The 16,394-nt window shown below is 33.1% G+C and overlaps 1 protein-coding gene across 1 annotated transcript; it reads left to right on the forward strand.

Moving 5' to 3' along the window:
* Positions 1-5,595: 5,595 nt before the first annotated feature.
* Osi9 (osiris 9) lies at positions 5,596-16,033 on the forward strand. The gene is made up of 3 exons (XM_073079096.1): positions 5,596-5,793; positions 6,283-6,538; positions 15,242-16,033. Exons 1-3 carry the CDS (start codon positions 5,647-5,649, stop codon positions 15,562-15,564), a joined length of 726 nt encoding a protein of 241 aa, XP_072935197.1. The 5' UTR covers positions 5,596-5,646; the 3' UTR covers positions 15,565-16,033.
* Positions 16,034-16,394: the final 361 nt, after the last annotated feature.

Raw genomic sequence — 16,394 nt, forward strand, 5'->3', positions numbered from 1 at the left:
AAATAACTACAAATACAAAAAAACAGATTGCATCATGAAAATCGCGGTTAACAACAGTTAAAAAAGAAAGTAAACTCGGTTTGTAGGTTTAGCCGCACGTGGTCAATTGACCGATTCAATTCAATTGAATTTGTGAGCAAAATAATGTAAGAAAAACAAGTCATTTTCATTGAAGTGATAGTTTTGTGGTTAGAAATGCGGCCTCTCAATCGAAGGGTCCGCGGGTCGATCTTAGGCTCACCACCATTAATTATTCAAATTTATATTCGCAGTAGGTCAATTAAGGGTTGATAACAAGGGGTAACAACAAGTCATAAGGAATACAACATATCTTTTTTCTGAAAACCCAATGGTAAGACTACCGTCGCCCACGAATATCTATAATCAACCCCAGATAGGATGGACGAGTTATTTCAGTTCAGCACATATTTTACAAGCCTCGTATTCCTTACCATCCTTCAATCCATAACACAGAGCTTAATACTGCTGCATTTAATCTGAAATAGGTGTGACGGTGGTGCTAAAATTAAACCACAAATAGTTCCTTTAAAGTCTTATATATAAAATTCTCGTGTCACAATGTTAGTTACCGTACTCCTCCGAATTTTATATGCATATTCAGTAGGTCTGAGAATCGGCTACTATTTATTTTTCAAACCCATAAGTGATAGGGGTTGTTCACCCTTAACATTTTTTTATTTATATGGCAAAACAAGGTTTGCCGGGTCAGCTAGTAATAATATAGTTTTCTCAACTAATGGCCACTTAACATCTGGCAAATTACATGCTCGATTGCTACTTTTATAAGCCAACTTTTTACTCATGATATGTTTTAAATTAGGGATGTTATGGATATAAAATTTCGGATCTGGATACGGATCTATTAAAAATAATACTGGTTTCAGATACGGTTTTGGATACGGAAATTCGATTTTTAAGGATTTGTATTTATATAATACAAATAGGTAATGATTTGGATTTATTTTTAATAACGTCGGCTTGGTCAGGTGTAAACTTGTCATAATTGCCTCTTATTTCATCTAACCACCAGCCTTTTAAGATTCACTGCTGAACATAGGCCTCCCTTAGTTGGCGTTACTTCAATTAGTCCCGTGCCCTTTAAATCCAGCGGTTTCTTGTCGTCTTCTTCAGGTCGTTACCTGGTCGGGGAGCACCCTGTGCTTCTTCTTCTAAGCCTGGTCGCCATTCAAGGAACTTTCCTCCTCATCTGTTATCAGTTTTGTGAGAAATATCAGTTAACTTCATTTGTCCGAAATTTTTATATAGGATTCAATTATGGAATTATTCGGATATATTTCTATTTCGGATATCCGAAACTTTCGGTTACGGTTACGGAGATCCGTAACATGCCTGCTTATATCATGATAACGATCATAACCTGTTGCACTTATCGTAGAGTAACTATGTTAATTTATGGCAAAATTAACTATTAACTAAATTTGAACTTAAAATACTAAACAGCAGAATTCAATTTAGTTCGCTTGTTTCCGAAGCGTAATAGCTTAATAGAACGACGAGAAAAAATAGTTACAATTGAAAATTGGCTCTTCTGTGGTTGGGATAATGGCTATGTTGGTTTAATTTTTTTGATAGTTGAATAAATTACTTTTATATGAATGACATACGAAATTAGAGTGACACCTGTACCAGTAGTTTTGTCCAAAAGATAACTGATTACTGCAAGGTACAGGTCGTATAGCGATTTCCGAGCGATATCGATAAATTAAAAAACGTAGGAAATATTTAGAAGGTGCGCCCAAGTATGGGACGTCTCTCTGAGCGTCAAATTAGGGGTATGTTTAACGCATGTACCCTTCTTTGTCAACCTTGACTTTGTTGTCCCTACGACCCATTACAGTCCCTTTACTGGGCATGTGTCTCCTCACAGTCCTCACTTTTGTGTTTAAAAAAAACTCGCGATGTTTTCTTTTACCGTTAAAATAAGTGTTAATTAAGTTTCATTAATGGTGCTAATGATTAAAAATAGAACTTTTAAATACCTGCTTTTCACACTTCCTAAGTTATGAATGGTCTTCAAACGATAAAAGACAGAATAGCTCATCTCCCATCGCCAGCTATCATCCCGCAGGTTTACATAAACAAGAAAACCACCGGTTAGAAATAATGCGAGCTTACCAACATGTTATAAAAAGAAAGTAACTACTTTAAGACCACATACTAGTTCTGTGGAACTTGTCTCCTTCGGTTCGGAATTCGATTTCCGGTTGAGGCTTTTTCTCTTTGATAGAACCTAACCTAGGGTCGTCGTTAACCCATTAATTAATCTCTCGGGGAAATAATATTAAATTATGAAAGACTTAGGATGAATTCATGGGAATTGATATTTTTAGAATGACTTAGGTAATAGTAAGGTGGTAGAACCCTTTGTGGTTCGACTCCGGCGGCACCACCGCCAAACCTATTTCTGCCTAACAACAGCAGTTTTAAGCACTGCTGTATTCTGGTTTGGAGGGTGTGATAATGGAGACATACTTTTTCGAGGCATCTGTGGCGGATCTTGGGTAGGACAAATCTTATCTGGGATTGATTACAGATGTCCATGGGTGGTACTAGCCACTTACCATCAAGTGGACATTAACGGTGACAGAACTGTATAAAGTTCAACTGTAGCATCACTACATCTTTTTTGTTCATTATATCAATAGAGCGCTTCTAAGCCTTCTAAGTAATGATAGCACAAACATACATTGAACTTTGACAGATTTTCTCTATTAAAATTGTCAAATTTCGATCTTCAGTAGGCACAACAATGGATAGATTGACTATTAAAAACGGATGTTAGTTGTCTGACGTTACTGACTTCAGGATCTATTCAATCTTATCTGCGTTGATACTATTCGATCTTATCTAGGTTTGTTTATAAATATCCATGGATGGCAACTACTTAGGAACCATTTGTTTCTTACTTCTATTTGATACTACCACTTTTGCCCTAACAAACGGAGTACATAGAAATCCCGACCTTCAACTCATTGTTTTCTATCACCTAGGCACGAGCGATTAACATCATTATGAGTTCGTTTCACATGTTAGAACGACTATGAGTTTTGATACTTTGACGTAGAATGTGATTTTAATGTTTTATTATAGTAGCAGACGAGCATGCAGTCCACCTGATGGTAAGTGGCTACTGCCGCCCATGGACATCTGTAATCAACCCCAGATACGATTAGACATTCCTACCTAAGGTCGGCCACAGATGCGCCGCTACCCCTGAGGACTAGGCTGGAACGCCTCGGAAAAGTCTGTCTCCCTTCCCACACCCTTCAAACCGGAACACAGCAGCGCCTAACACTGCTGTTATTAGGTAGAAGTAGGTGTGGCGGTGGTGCCGCCGGAGTCGAACCACAAAGGGTTCTACCACCTTCTAGACCCCTTTAATTAACCCTGACTATTGTGGGAGTGCTACATGAAGTCGATTACGGATGATTTTCTATTGATTTTCTATAAGTATTATTTTGGAAGCGAATTTTCTTTCCAAAATCTATTGTTAATGTCAATGCGGATAATAAACATAATTAATTAATTGGCTTTACCCTATGTGTAGTGCAATTTCGTTGAAAATCAAGTTTGTATGCAAACCAAGCATAATTTTAGCAATGCACTACAAAACTTTTTAATAGGAAAATACCAACAAATTTCATATAATTCATATTCACATAATTAAACTTTACATAATAATATGCACATAATAAAAATGAAAACAAATTATATTTAAGTTAAAAAGATGCACATAAAATTCATTTTAAGTATATAATAAGTATATTTATTTACTCTGATTACTCAACGGTTCGTAAAAATTATACTTTCTCTAAGATAGTTCAGTGGTTTATATGAAAAATATACTTTTAATTAAAATAAGTAGAACAATAGACTTTAATAAGTGCGTAAATGGCAGTTAAACGATTGTTTGTTGTTAAAACTTAAGTTTTTATATGTTACGACTTCATGACGACATATCGTCTTAATTGAACTAATTATTGTTTATACAATTGTAATATTATAATGAGATTTTTGATGTTATACGAAACTAGCTAAATCTACTTAATAATCAACATTTAGTAGATTTGTCTAATATAGCAATACATCCAAAAACTGAAACTGTTAAATAATGTTGCAATAATAAAATTAGTACACTTATCATAAGAGTAAGTCATATTAAGATATTAGGCTTATGCCGAAAATTATGTTTACATTTCAGCTTTTATACACTACAAAAAATGGTATCCCATTTATGTAGGCTTAAATCAATTAGTAGCAATAAGTTGAAGTGTTAATAAAGGAATTATAGTCGTCGTTACGATAATAGATCGTATCGTCAGTTGTAAAAGCTGGAGTTAATAAATGGAAAGTGAGATGGCTCGTGATTATAAGATACGGAGTCGAGCCTATTGTTTTTCTGTGAGAAAACAAACGGTGGAAAAATTAGCCTCCATTAGGGATGGGACCCACGCTTTTACGGTCGTAGGTTATAAATGTGGGTTGCGATTAATTTAATTGTAGGTTCGCTTGTTTATAATACAATGTTGCTATCATCGTTATAAATTATATGTCTTTTTAGGGTTCCGTACCCAAAGGCTAAAAATGGAACCCTATTACTAAGACTTCGCTGTCTGTCTGTCTGTCACATGGCTCTATCTCTGGAACCGTAATAGATAGACAATTGCAATTTTTACAGAGGATGCATAACGGTGGCCGTTATAAGAACAAATACATAAAAATAAAATAAAGCTGAATATTAAAGGGGGCAATTTTCGTTCGAACCGTACTAGGACGACAGTTGAAATTTTTACAATCCGTTTACTACTATACCTGCTATTATAATAAATACAAATAAGAACCATAAAACATATGGTACGTGGCACTTGGTACGGAATCCTCCATGTGCGAACTCGATTCGTACTTGGCGAATTATTTATAAGATTGAAGTAGTAAACAAGCATGCAGTTCACCTGATCTTAAGTGATCACTGTCCATGGATATCTGTAATCAACTCCATATAGAACAGGAGTTTATCGAAGCCGATGATAGGTGCGTTGACCCTCATGAGAAATAAGATGGTTTCCTTATGAGGAAGATTAGATATGTCTAAGAGTATATATATAGTTCATACTAAATTTATCAAATTTTGTAACATCAGTAACAAACTGTTAGGTAGTGATTTTAAACTACGGTAGTTTATAGTTATTTGTCCAACCCGAAAATAGGTCAGAAGGTTGTTAAGAATAAGGTTAATAAAACATTTTTTATACTATTAGGATTTATTTATTATCTCATACAAAAATCAAGGATGATTTCCTTTAGTGTTTCGAAGTGGGTCAAAAATCCATAACACCTGTCAAGTATCAAGACCGTTCGCGCGGTTTTAGCTACCTGTGTCGCCGTGTAGTCATCCCACGCAACCATTGATCCATACTCACTACGAATATGAATGAGTGGACCGTAACCATCGCTCGTATTAACTAAATTCGTCTGTACGTGTATAATCGGCCCCATTTAGTTCGCTTCTCACTGCCCGCAGTAGTGGGGTGAGAGGCATAAAACAGGCTGCCTGGACACTCAAGTCACATTGCGTGTTATCCGGCCGTAGGGGTAGTTTCAATCATGAGGAGTTTTGTAGTTGCCCTATTTTTGGTGGTGGCGGCGCGGGGAATGCCGCTGGATAAAGACACTAATGATCGAGGGTTAATGGGAAGAGTCCTGGGCGTCGTCAAGGAGTGTGTTGAAGGCGATGTGGCTCTGTGTATCAAGGTTCGTGCTGTGAAGTGATGTGCAGTGATTTATTTATGTTATGATAGAATAACGTTTAAGTGATCTTTTAAGTTTTGATATCATAGGATAAAGTTTAAGTGATTGTGATCTATTTTAGTTTTATATTATATTTAGTAACATTTTCGTTACCTTAAAATTCAGTGCTCAGTGATTGTTCTTATTCAAAAATTTAAGAAATTGAAATAATTGAAAAAATAGAACAATTAGAGCATTTTCAGTAATCTACTGACGAATTAGAAATGCATAATAAATTCCGATTTTAAAATTGACTAGCACTAATAAGTGATTATAATTTCATTATAAATGTAACTGGATCAAAATATTAAATCAATTATTTTAATATTATCTTAAATATGCCGCAAAATGAATACATATTCGCAAATATTTAAACACAGATTAGTGCATTATAATTTATTTATTACATTTTAATTGAAATATATACATTTTAATTGAAATTTTCGGTTACAGGAAAACGTATTGAACTACGTTCAGAGTATTAGTTCGGCCAGAGAGCTGAACATCACGGAAGGGGTGAAGCTTCTTGGCACAGGATCCCCAAGGTCTGCGAGGGCTTTCGAACCCTTGCCTGAAGAACCCAGAGCTAGAGAAGCCCAAATAGAGTCCAGGCTGGTGGACTCCGCTACTGACTTCTTGGAGGATCATGTCATCCAATTCAAACTACCGTCCTCTATCGTCGAGGGTATGAAGCGGTCTCTTGAAGAAGGTAAGATGTTTGAAATAGAATTAATAAACAAGCTGAAGTGATAAAAATTCAAAAAAAAGTCCCAGGGATTATAGGGATTATATAATTAAATTAGTAGAGCAAAAAAAAATCCAAAGAATTCCAATTTCATAAAAAAATATACATCAATAAAAAGTGAAATAATTAGAATAAAGTTGTTACAATTACGCATAGTATAAATTAAACCAATTGATGAATGAATTAATTGAACCAGTTTCACTGATCAATTAAAACGTACGGTAAACATTTAAATAATGACGTGAGAAAGCATTCTTTCGTATGAGATAAATAAATTTAAAGACGCTAGAATTAAATTATTAAATCGGTATCGACAAATAAAGTTATGCATATATATGTGGACGAGTTAATTGAACCATTTTCACGGATGCTCCAATTAAATAATAACAATTGAATTTTATATCATGCAAAATTATATGTATTAGTCATTATACGTTCGACTTCAAAGCAAAGTAAATATATAAATTAGCACAAATTATGCACACCTATAGAAGTGCTGCCAACTACTTTCGTTTTTGAATATTACATAAACTGTTACGAGACAAAAGGTACCGTGAATTACGAGATGAATTTGAATGTTTCTCGAACATAGTCGTTTAGTGTTTGGAATGACCGTGAAATTTTGAATTTGTAACCCATTTTTGGTTTTTGTGGATATTAAGAACAAAGCCAGTGTTTATGTTTACATAATATTATGTTTACTTAGGCTGAAATTTTAGACTGAATTATTGATTTTATGAGTTTATAAATAAACGAAACAAAGAGACAGATAGATAGACAGGCAAAAGGATAGACAGACAGAAAGACAGACAGACAAAAAATATATTTGTTTTCATGTACCGTATATACGTACATAAACACGTTTATAAGCATTTAGTAAAAGCTGTTATTTTGACATTATAAACAGACACTTTAATTATATTTATTTGTATAGATATTAAATTTCGCCAATAGCAAGTCAACATATAAAAATGCAAATTCAAACAATCACAAACAAATTAGAACGTACTTATATGAAACGCATCTCAATATACATTCGAATAAAATATAAGTGATCGTAGCAATTTTCTATGTATGTATAAAAATGAATGTTTATCTGTATGTCCTTTATAGAATCGTTAACTATACTTTTGATCATATGATGATATTTAGCAAAGTTCTTGTGCATGAGCCCAAGAATGTTTCTGAGTTGGTACGACCAATTTTCGACAGATGACGCAACTGTCATACCAATGAAGGTACAAATTATTTTAACGCAAGCGAAGCTGTGGGCACTACTAGTATATAGTATAAGTTAATAAACCGCCAATTTATTACTTAACGGTCATCCGTATTCAATATGAAGTTAACAGAGCAAAAAGTGTAATTGTGGTTTGATACAGACGGCTTAGTCACGATTCGATAGCAATGACTTTGATGATTCTGATCGCATTAAGCTTTTACTTTTTATCAACTAACTTATCAATTTTAATAAATTTATCATTTATGGCTAACTAGTTTTTGCCCGCGGCTTCGCCCGCGTTTAAAAGAAAATAATATGACATACTAACATACATAAAACTGATAATTCGTACCTTCATTCAGGCTCATAGACACCAACTTGGCTAAAGATCATCACTTGATCAAATGCATAGTTATCGATTCAATCCTTACTAATATCGATTAAAATATCGAAATATCGACTTTGTTTGGTCCAAAAGATCGATTCTCCGATTAATCGATCTTAGATCGCCATCCCTAGTTCCCGTGGGATTTCCAGGATAAAAACTATCCTATGTCCTTTCTCGACTATCTTTGTACAAAAAATCATTAAAATCGGTTCAGTGGTTTAGGCGTGAAGAAGAGACAACATCATAATAATAGTAATAATAGTAATAGTAATAATAGTAATAATAGTAAGGATAAGGATACGGTTTGATGTTATATAACATTTCTTAAAGTTTTGTGAGAAAATGAAGTCGCGTAAATTAAATCCTTGCATTTTTTTTTGGATTGGTTTGCGAAATCGGGGATTGAAAAAATATTGTTCAATCACATTGCCCCGTTGTGGACCCGTGAATAGGTACAGATTAGTGGCCACCATTATTCAAACCACTTATTAATCTCCGATAAGGTTTAAGGACGTACAAGAAGTATGTTAAAACTGTTCTTGAAAGATTAATATGTCCTTTGAAACACGTCAATAGCATGCACCTTCACCACCAGTGTTTACCCATCCGTATCCCGACCGCGCCCGGGGTTGCTTTGTGAATCCATTACGATCTACATATGCTCAGACTATGAACATATCCCGACATTGTATAAGATTGTTGTTGACTTGTACAATCAAAAACCAGTTGTGAAATCACAATTGACAAGTAGAATCAAACTTGTAGAACTACTTGCGATATATATAAGTATTATAACGGATCAATAGAAAGCTCCAACTAGAGCTTTCGTTACACATACATACACATGTAACATAAGTATATAATATTTATACATATATAGCAGCGATAGCTTAGTGGTTAAGAAACTCGGCCTCATGATCTAGGCGTCCGAGGTTCAAATGCCATTTCTGATTTTTCAAAGTTATGTGCGTATTAGAAATTAATAATCACTTGCTTAAACGGTGAAGGAAAACATCGCGAGGAAACCTGCATACCTGAGTGATTTTATATAAAAAAAATCTCAAAGGTATGTGAAGTCTGCTAATACGCACTTGGTCAGCGCGGTGGACTATGGCCTAATTCTTCTCATTCTGAGAGGAGACCCGTGCCCAGCAGTGGGACAATAATGGATTGGTGATGATGATGATGACGATTTATACATAGTGTGTTATTAAGCACAGATTAGAGACTTGAAATGCAATCCTTTAATTAGAGGGTTCGAAGTTTGAGCTTTAGAGCTCTACAATTCGGTATACCTATTCAATTAAAAAAAATGATTTTATACCCTCAAATAACATAGTTAACACATCCACATTTCAATAATTTAAAATCTTACAAGCATGTATTTTTATGTAAATTGTTATAAAATGAGCCAAATAATTTACGTGTTATAATATCGTTAACAAGTTTTAATATAACACTTTAAAAATGTTGTGTAATTATATGAGCAATATACTTAAAATAAATAATAAAAATATTATATAAAAAAGTTTAATAAATTATTGTGAAAATTAATTTGTTACGTAAATGAAATGTGACATTTAACTGATAAAATAATTATTTAAAATTATGTGAAGTACTTACGTGTTATTTAATATTTACATATTGGCAATATTAAATTTAAATATTATGAATATTACCAACGATTATGTTGGTAATATTCATTCTTAATTTGTCGTAATATTTAATGCTTTTTTTTCACTTTTTAATGTTAGTATTTTGTATAATATCCAACTTTTACTTTGTCAAAGTTCTCCATATTTAGATTTTGTGGCTATTTCCCTACTTTCGCATGTTTATAAGGAAATGTGGGCTTTCACTAGTATTTTACGCGCAACCTTATCACCACTACTATGAGCGATAAACTATGATTAATTTATTTTTTAAAGAACAAACATATTAGACATTATTGACTATTTTGGTAATTTGCTTCGCTTCAACGTATTGATGTTTCAAATTATCGAAAGCATCTATTTTTTGTGTCACAAGCAGTGTGAGCCTTATTTATTTAGTATGTGTCTTTGTGTTTCTTCGTTTCTCTCTGTTGTGGGTACCATGACCTATGACATACTACTCGTAGTAATCTCCTATTCATAGGAGTAAAATTCATAATCACTTTTATTAATGATCATGGCTTTTGACAATTCATCTTTTATTTAATTAAATTTCGAAACCGTGGTCTCAAATAGTAAAGTTTAGAAGGTGATCAACCCTTGTTTAACTCCAGATGCATCACTTACACATTTTATTCTGCCCAATAACAGACATACAGCAGTATTAAGCGTTGCTGTGCTTTGATTTGAAAGGTAAGGTGGTTGTAGTAAGGAAGACATATTTTTCCGACGCGTTGCAACTTAGTCCTCAGGGGTAGCGGCGCATCTGTGGCCGACCTCAGGTAGGATATCTAATCCTATCTGGGGTTGATTACAGATGGCCATGGGCGGCGGTAGCCACTTATCAGATCGACTGCATGATCGTTTGCAACTTCAATACAAGTAATTAATTAAAAAATCAAAAAACCCGACTGCACTATAAAAGCTGAAGTAGAATTTCCAAAAACGGAGAAATAGGCGTTTAATATTTTAATCCAGAAAGCCAAATACAAAGTTTCATAGTAGGTATCTGCTTCAAAAACAAAAGATGTTCTAACAATATTATCCTATTTTGTCCTCATAGCGCTCATTTACGCTATATAAAGAACCTATGAGTAAAATTCCAGCACTCTTAAGCAACAATCGAGATGACTCAGACAGTCATCTCGATGAGTAATACATATGTATATATTATATAACGTATGTGTAATCTCTTTTAAGTTCCTTTATTTTGATATCCTACTCGATAGGTTTAGTTAACTTTTTTTAAAACGTGTTACTATTTCGCAAAAACAATCCACCATTTAGCTCCATAAAATATATAACTTCAGTAATTCAAAGTTCCGGTCATTATTTTACCTCGTATTGGGTAGAATTTCTTTTTTTTTATCCAACAAGCTAAATACAAAATTTCATAGTGTTTGCTTCAAAATTGACGATTGTTTAAATGAACTTTTAACCCTTATTTTACCCTCTACGGGGTTAATTTTTTGGATGGGGATAAATAGGTGTGTCCTTGTTCCTATCCAGAAAGCCAAATACAAAATTTTGTAGCAGTTGCTTCAAAATTAAAGGATTTCAAAAAACCATTTTCCCCTATTTTACCCTCTTAGGGGTAGAATTTCCAAAAGGCCTTTCTTAGTACCTATTTACGCTATATAGTGAACCCTTGTGCAAAATTTCAGAACTCTAAGTTAAGCGGTTTTGGCTGTAGTTTGATTTCTAAAAACTGAAAAAGTCATTTAATTAGTCTGTCAGTCAGTCATCTTGCAGTTTTATATATATACAAATATGTTTTTATAATCTACGTTTAATTTACTTTCATTTGATACCCCACTCGATAGGTTCGGTTAACTTTTTTTTTTTAATGTGTCACTATTTCGCGCCATAAATTCGCCCTTTTGATTTTATTTTTCTAACACCTATCTAAGGACACTCGGGTCATTGAGACGAATATAATGACACCTTAACTGTCGAAATTTATCCAGCCGTTCGCAAGATCGGATCAAATAAAGAAAGACAAACATACAAGATACGCGCGAAAAACATAACCCTTCCTTGGCAGTCGGGTAATTATAAAAAATGCCTCAAGATAAATTTTAATTAGTATTGACTGGACGATTAACGATGGCTTCATTCTTTAGACGTGTTCATTCATTTGATAGACATATGAGAGTGTGTATATATGATATGAATCTTTTCTGAATCAGAACTGTCGAGTCATATTAAACTAGATAGCTATCAACTTATTTCTCTCCTGTGCCTGGGTTTCTTTTCAGAATGAAAAATGTTTAGGCCACGCTGGTCAAGTGCGGATTAATCGACTGCATACACAATATATTTTTTCACAGAATTCTTAGTTATGTGGATTTCCTCTTGATGTATTTCTTCATATTGGCACATAGATTCAAAAAATCTGGTTTGTCTACGATTTGAATCCCGGACTTCCAAATTGAGAGGTCGAATTTCAAATCAAATTAAATTAAAAATACAAATCATGAAATATGTCTCATATATAATATATCTTCATAATTTTCATTCACGTTAATGTAAGTGTGTTTTTTTTCATACGCATACAATTTCAATACTTAGTTCACAGGATTTGAACCCTGATATTTTAGTTTCAGAAACCGAAGCCACCGAGCTATTACTTTTTTAAACTACCTAGTCACTTTAGAAAAAACATGTCAACCAACGCACTAAGGTTCAAAATGGCGTAACGCAACGTGTTCTCATTTGTGGTAACGGTAACGTGTTTATCAATACACCTTATTTGCAATCAAGGACTCGGCCTTGTGCGCTACTACGTGTTCATGTCATCCTGGTATTTGTTTACTGTTCATTATATTATTTGGTGCATGAGGCGTTCCAATTTAGTCATCAGGTACCTATATATTTATTGAAAATCTTAGGAGTAGATATAGAACTTTTATCTTTTTATCCGATTGTGGAAGGTAATGTTTTTTGAGCGTACGTATATATGTCTCATTATTTGGCATGCCCTATAGACATTTTATATGATTGACGGATTTTAATGTATTCGTTTAAATAGTTGAGGTGACAAAAGCCATATTTTTAAGTAGTCCGGTATTTATTTTTAATACAATTATATCGATTTTAGTAGATTACAATTTTCACAAAGATAAAAAAATAAATATTTGGGTATTTTAAAGAGAATAAAAAAATACCTAGACATCAATTAGAATTCTATTTCGTAATTTAGATATGGCCGGCCGTCTGGTCGAAGATTAGTACGTGAGAAATTCCTTGTTTCGTGCGAAGTTCCGGTAATTTCCTGTTTTAGATTATATAAATATCTGTATTCTATTTTGGGTACATTTCATGATACCACTAATTTAACGATGGGTCCTAAGAACTGTGAAAAATATTTTTATAAAATTTCTGAAGGTCTACTTAAAATGTAGAGTAGAAACACAAAGACTTCTCTCACCTTTAAATTTAATTCTGTACAAACTTTACATCCTTCTTAAATCAATTCACGTTAAGTTATGAGCACGTGGCTAGAGTTTTGATCGCGAAACAATGGTTGTATGTAAATAGTAGAAAGTGTTTCACTGAGTCTATCGTACCTAGTTATAGGGCCTATATAACTAGTACTTTTACTTAGGAACTGTGTCCATGTTTTGTTATATTATTTAAGGGACGACTGCTAAATATGTGTTTTTTTTATTTTGACGCGGGTTTTCTAAATATTTATCTAGTACTTAATAATAGTATTATTAAGTTACTTATTATAAGATTTTATCGTTATTTATCATTGATAAAAGTAAATCTTAGATGGAAAGATATAAATATATTTTAATGCATTTTCATTTTGATATCGTTATTTTGAAGGTCCACGGTTTTACTACATTTTTTATTAACTTTAACATTTTCATTTATAAATGGTTTTTGAATTTATTATTTATGAAAGCCGAACTCATAAAAATATAAAATATTTTCTTGTATTTTACGTTATGACATATATAATTACTCATCTGACCGAATAGAACTACCATAAAAACAAAATTTAACTAATGTTCTAACTTACAACAAATTTATTTTATACGTCCCTACCAAACAACATAAATACGTCAACTTTAAAACGATTCCACACACAACAATCTTGACAATAACATATTGTAGTAAGTCAATATAAAAACAACAATCCAACAGACAACAACCTACCAACATAGTGTAGGCTTCTCGAACGACATTTTCGTACAGATGACACTGATGAGCAAGGCGCGCCTGTCAAGAAAGTAGCTTACGATACAACTCCCAGTCCTTATGGCGAAACAAGTTTCCTAACACGTGAAATCGCCGCACCCTGTTCAAGAAAGTTGAATCGCCTTAGCAATTATGATCTGCCGTTTCTAGTAAATTACGTTCTGTTGATTGTTTGGTCTACGTGATTCGATCGTAAAATTTATGGTTTGATATCTAGTAGTAGGTAGATTGTTTATGGTGTATGCAGGTTTGAGTGAGGTAATTGGGAATTCGCGCGCAGTTTTGTTTACTTTTTGTTTACAGTTTTGTTACTTTGAACTGACTGCTTATTAGATACTATCGATTGTAATTTAAGCTATGTAGCTATAAAAGTAAATTTGAATATTCCTTAAGCCGCTGCCGCTCATGTGTCTAATCTGCTGCTTGAGCGACTGACGTGCGGTATTTGAAAAATCTGTCAACATTACATTGTTTACGCGACTGTATATGCGATGCGTATATATTAGACGATATAGACTCATAAACTCCTAAATAGTCGCCAAGCAGATTAGTCGTTAAAGCTACCAGTTTTTTAAATAAGACTTGTCCATGGGCGGTCACGTCAGGGCATAGATAAAAAGCAAATAAAATATTTGTACTCCAAAACTAAAGTACACTTCAAAATAAGAGGCAGCATTCAAAATCGGTCTTAAAGATTTTATCATTACTACTATGATAAACATTTTGTTTTAAAATGCATAATGTACATAAAACAAAACATTTAGTCTAACTCTAACGTTTAACACTGAAAAGAATTGCAACTGTAAATATTATAACTTGATAGGAATACAAAAATATTTAATAAATATTTCGTATAACAATAAAAGCACGATCACACCTAAAGTAAGAACTCATGTCAAACACAATTAAGACCTGCGAACCAAATTCCAAATTTACTCACGAGTTAAAAACTAGGTTAAAAGCAAAATGTAGGTTTAGTATTCAAAGAATGCGTGGAATGAGAAATGTACCTGTATGGGTATTATGTGGTCATTTTGATAAACTTTTATTAATAATGAGTGAACATTCTTGACTAAATAGTCCATAAAAAGTAAATTAAATAATTTATAACACTTAAAAGTGATAACATAAAAATAATCGGAATTATTTTTTTTGTGATTTTTGATACAACATTTAAGACTTTCTTTTATTTCCAGCTCGTGGTAAGAAGAAGAAGATCAAGCAGCTCCTCCCTCTCTTAGCTATCGCAAAGCTCAAGATCATGGCCCTTATTCCTCTGTTCTTGGGTATCATCGCCTTCGCTGCCGCAAAGGCAGTCCTACTTGCCAAGATCTCTCTCCTTGTCGCCGGTATCATTGCCCTGAAGAAGCTTCTGGCAAGCAAACACCATGAAACCAGCTATGAAGTTGTTGCCCATCCACACCATGAGGAACACTACGCCAGCAGCGGTCACGGTTGGGGACGGTCAATCGACGAAGCTCAAAACTTGGCCTACTCCGGCCACGCTAAGTCTGATTAAATATACGGCATCCCACAAGGGTCTACTCTAGGACCGATTTTGTATATCAGTTATGATAATGATGATTCGAGTAAGCGAAACGTGCGCATGAAATGTGTTATTTATTTTTAGTAGTAAGAATGTATTTATGAAGTATTTATTGAACGAAATCCCTTTGTAAGGGATAGTATTACGAACATTGTTGTAAGTTGTTTTTGTTTTCAATAACTTTGTTCTGAGTTTGTATGACCCTTCCTAATATACTATGTTAGTATATTTTCAAACCCTATACGGTATCCGTAATTGTGTATTTGTTTTAGTACAAATGTTTATTTTCTTAATTATATGTATGTGTACTATATTCTAATTACTTTGTGATCTAGTCTATTTCCTATAGTCCTAATATAGCTTCTTTAACTTTGTATTATAAATTAATATCTCTTATATATCGCGATGCACCATATAAAATATATTTACTTCTCTCATGAATTATTTATATAAAATGTATTTTCTAATAACTATTTAATTTGTAAGTATAAAAATGTAAATATTTTATGAGTTTTTGTATTATATTACACATATTCAAGTAGTAACGAGGCTTTAATAATCTTAATGTTTATAAATGTATTCTATTAATTTATTTTAATTATGTTACAACATTTTATGTAATACATACCGAATTTTATGTATTTGTACTGTATTTATTTATTGTATTTATTTTATTTCTCGTTGCAATTACCTTAAAAATATGTATTTTATATATCCATTGTGTATTATTATGATATAAATAAATATATAATTATATTGTTAAACGAATCGTACAAATAAAGAACCTAAAATTTAAGATTGTT

Source organism: Epargyreus clarus, unplaced genomic scaffold (genome assembly GCF_041222505.1).
Source record: "Epargyreus clarus isolate Ecla_fem2 unplaced genomic scaffold, WU_Ecla_fem_2.2 ptg000002l, whole genome shotgun sequence".
In the NCBI taxonomy this organism is placed as follows: Eukaryota; Metazoa; Arthropoda; class Insecta; order Lepidoptera; family Hesperiidae; genus Epargyreus; species Epargyreus clarus.